Raw genomic sequence first — 1,356 nt, 5'->3', positions numbered from 1 at the left:
CGCGATGCGGCGGTCGAAGCGAAGCCAGCGGCAGGGGGCAAGAGGGCGCGAGGCCGGAGGCCGGCGCGAGGGAGACGCGGGGGCGCGCTGGCTCAGGGGCACGGCGCCGCCGAGCTCGAGCTCGGATTTGGAGAAGGCGACGTCGCCGCCGAGGGGGCCGACGCCGGCGAGTTCGCTCGTCGTGCGCACGTGGTAGCCGCGCTGCGGCAGCTGCGGGTTGTTGCGCGTGTCGCGGCGGAAGATGTGGCGCAGGGACGACTTGAGCGAGTCGCCGGCGTCGGCACGGACCGTCGGGCTCGCGCCGGGGCCCAGCGACGTGAGCTGCCGCCAGAGGGCCGTGTACTCGATCGAGTGCATGTCGCGGTTCGGCGAGAGCCACTGGTAGCGGAGGGAGCCGCCGCGGAGGACCTCCTCGTGCGAGGCCCATGGCTTGTCGGCGGCGGACGAGAGAATCTCGAGGGCGACGCGGCAATCGGGGTCGGAGGCCACGGGGGCGGATAGCTCGGCTGTGTAGGCGGAGCGTGTTCGCGTGCCGGTGCTCGCGTTGAGGGAGAGCTGCTCGGCGCCACCGAATATGTTGCGCCACAACAGCGACGTGAAGGCTGATCCTTCCGAGTTGCCGACGTCGGTTCCGGCATTAAATTTGTAGCGGGGCAACTCGGCGAGCAGGATATCAATGTCCACGTCTGTCGGTGTGGACGAGGGGTTCGTCTGGTCGGCTGAGTTGAGGAAGATCTTGGGGGCGGGCTGGAAGATGCCGAGCCGGTCAAGCTTGGAGGATGCCGTCTGCAGGCGGTAGGAGATGTCACCGAGCGTCGTGGCAGCGTTGGCTGAGGGTGCGACGATGGGGGAGAGGATGGGGTCGAGGAACGCGCGGCGCGTGTTGGGTGCGCCGTGGACGGTGAGGTTGTGGACGGTCATGGGCGTCGACTGCTGCTCGAGAAGCTTCTGCTGTTAGAAGAGTCCATCTACAAAAGATGGAATCGACCTACAATCTGGGTCTGGCGCCGCTGGTTCTCTTCCTCAAGCTTGGCCGCATATTCGAGGGAGGATTCAGCTTCACGCCGCAAGCTTTCGGCATCGGCATTGAGTTTCTGAATGGGGTCGGGGGTCTTGTATGGTTAGTCGACGATGAAGTTGGGAGAAGAGACAGAGACAGGACGTACGGCACCCTCGCCCACACTTGTTTTAGCAGCCATTGAGTCTGTCAGGTCGGATGAGGATAGCTTCCTTGGGCTACCTAGGTAAGGTAGGTAAGGCAGCTCGCATCTGGTGATGGGTCGTCAGGAGGGTCCCAGGAGGTTTCGATTCGACCTACGCCCGGACCCACTATTATGTGACGTGAGGCTGGTGGAT

At 64.5% G+C, this 1,356-nt stretch overlaps 1 protein-coding gene across 1 annotated transcript in view; it reads right to left on the bottom strand.

The window, feature by feature from the left end:
* The window catches only part of VDAG_09102 (mitochondrial outer membrane beta-barrel protein Tob55), a gene marked incomplete at both ends in the record, with an annotated part of 1,902 nt that extends 703 nt beyond the window's left edge, over window positions 1-1,199 (bottom strand). Inside the window, 3 exons of the mRNA XM_009655404.1 lie at window positions 77-930; window positions 993-1,112; window positions 1,167-1,199. Coding sequence (XP_009653699.1) covers window positions 77-930; window positions 993-1,112; window positions 1,167-1,199 — 1,007 coding nt within the window. The remainder of the gene's footprint in view (window positions 1-76; window positions 931-992; window positions 1,113-1,166) is intronic.
* Between the last annotated feature and the right edge of the window lie 157 nt (window positions 1,200-1,356).

Source organism: Verticillium dahliae, genomic scaffold (genome assembly GCF_000150675.1).
Source record: "Verticillium dahliae VdLs.17 supercont1.23 genomic scaffold, whole genome shotgun sequence".
In the NCBI taxonomy this organism is placed as follows: Eukaryota; Fungi; Ascomycota; class Sordariomycetes; order Glomerellales; family Plectosphaerellaceae; genus Verticillium; species Verticillium dahliae.
The sequence above is the reverse complement of the archived record's forward strand: the minus strand, read 5'-3'. Positions and strand labels throughout refer to the sequence as shown.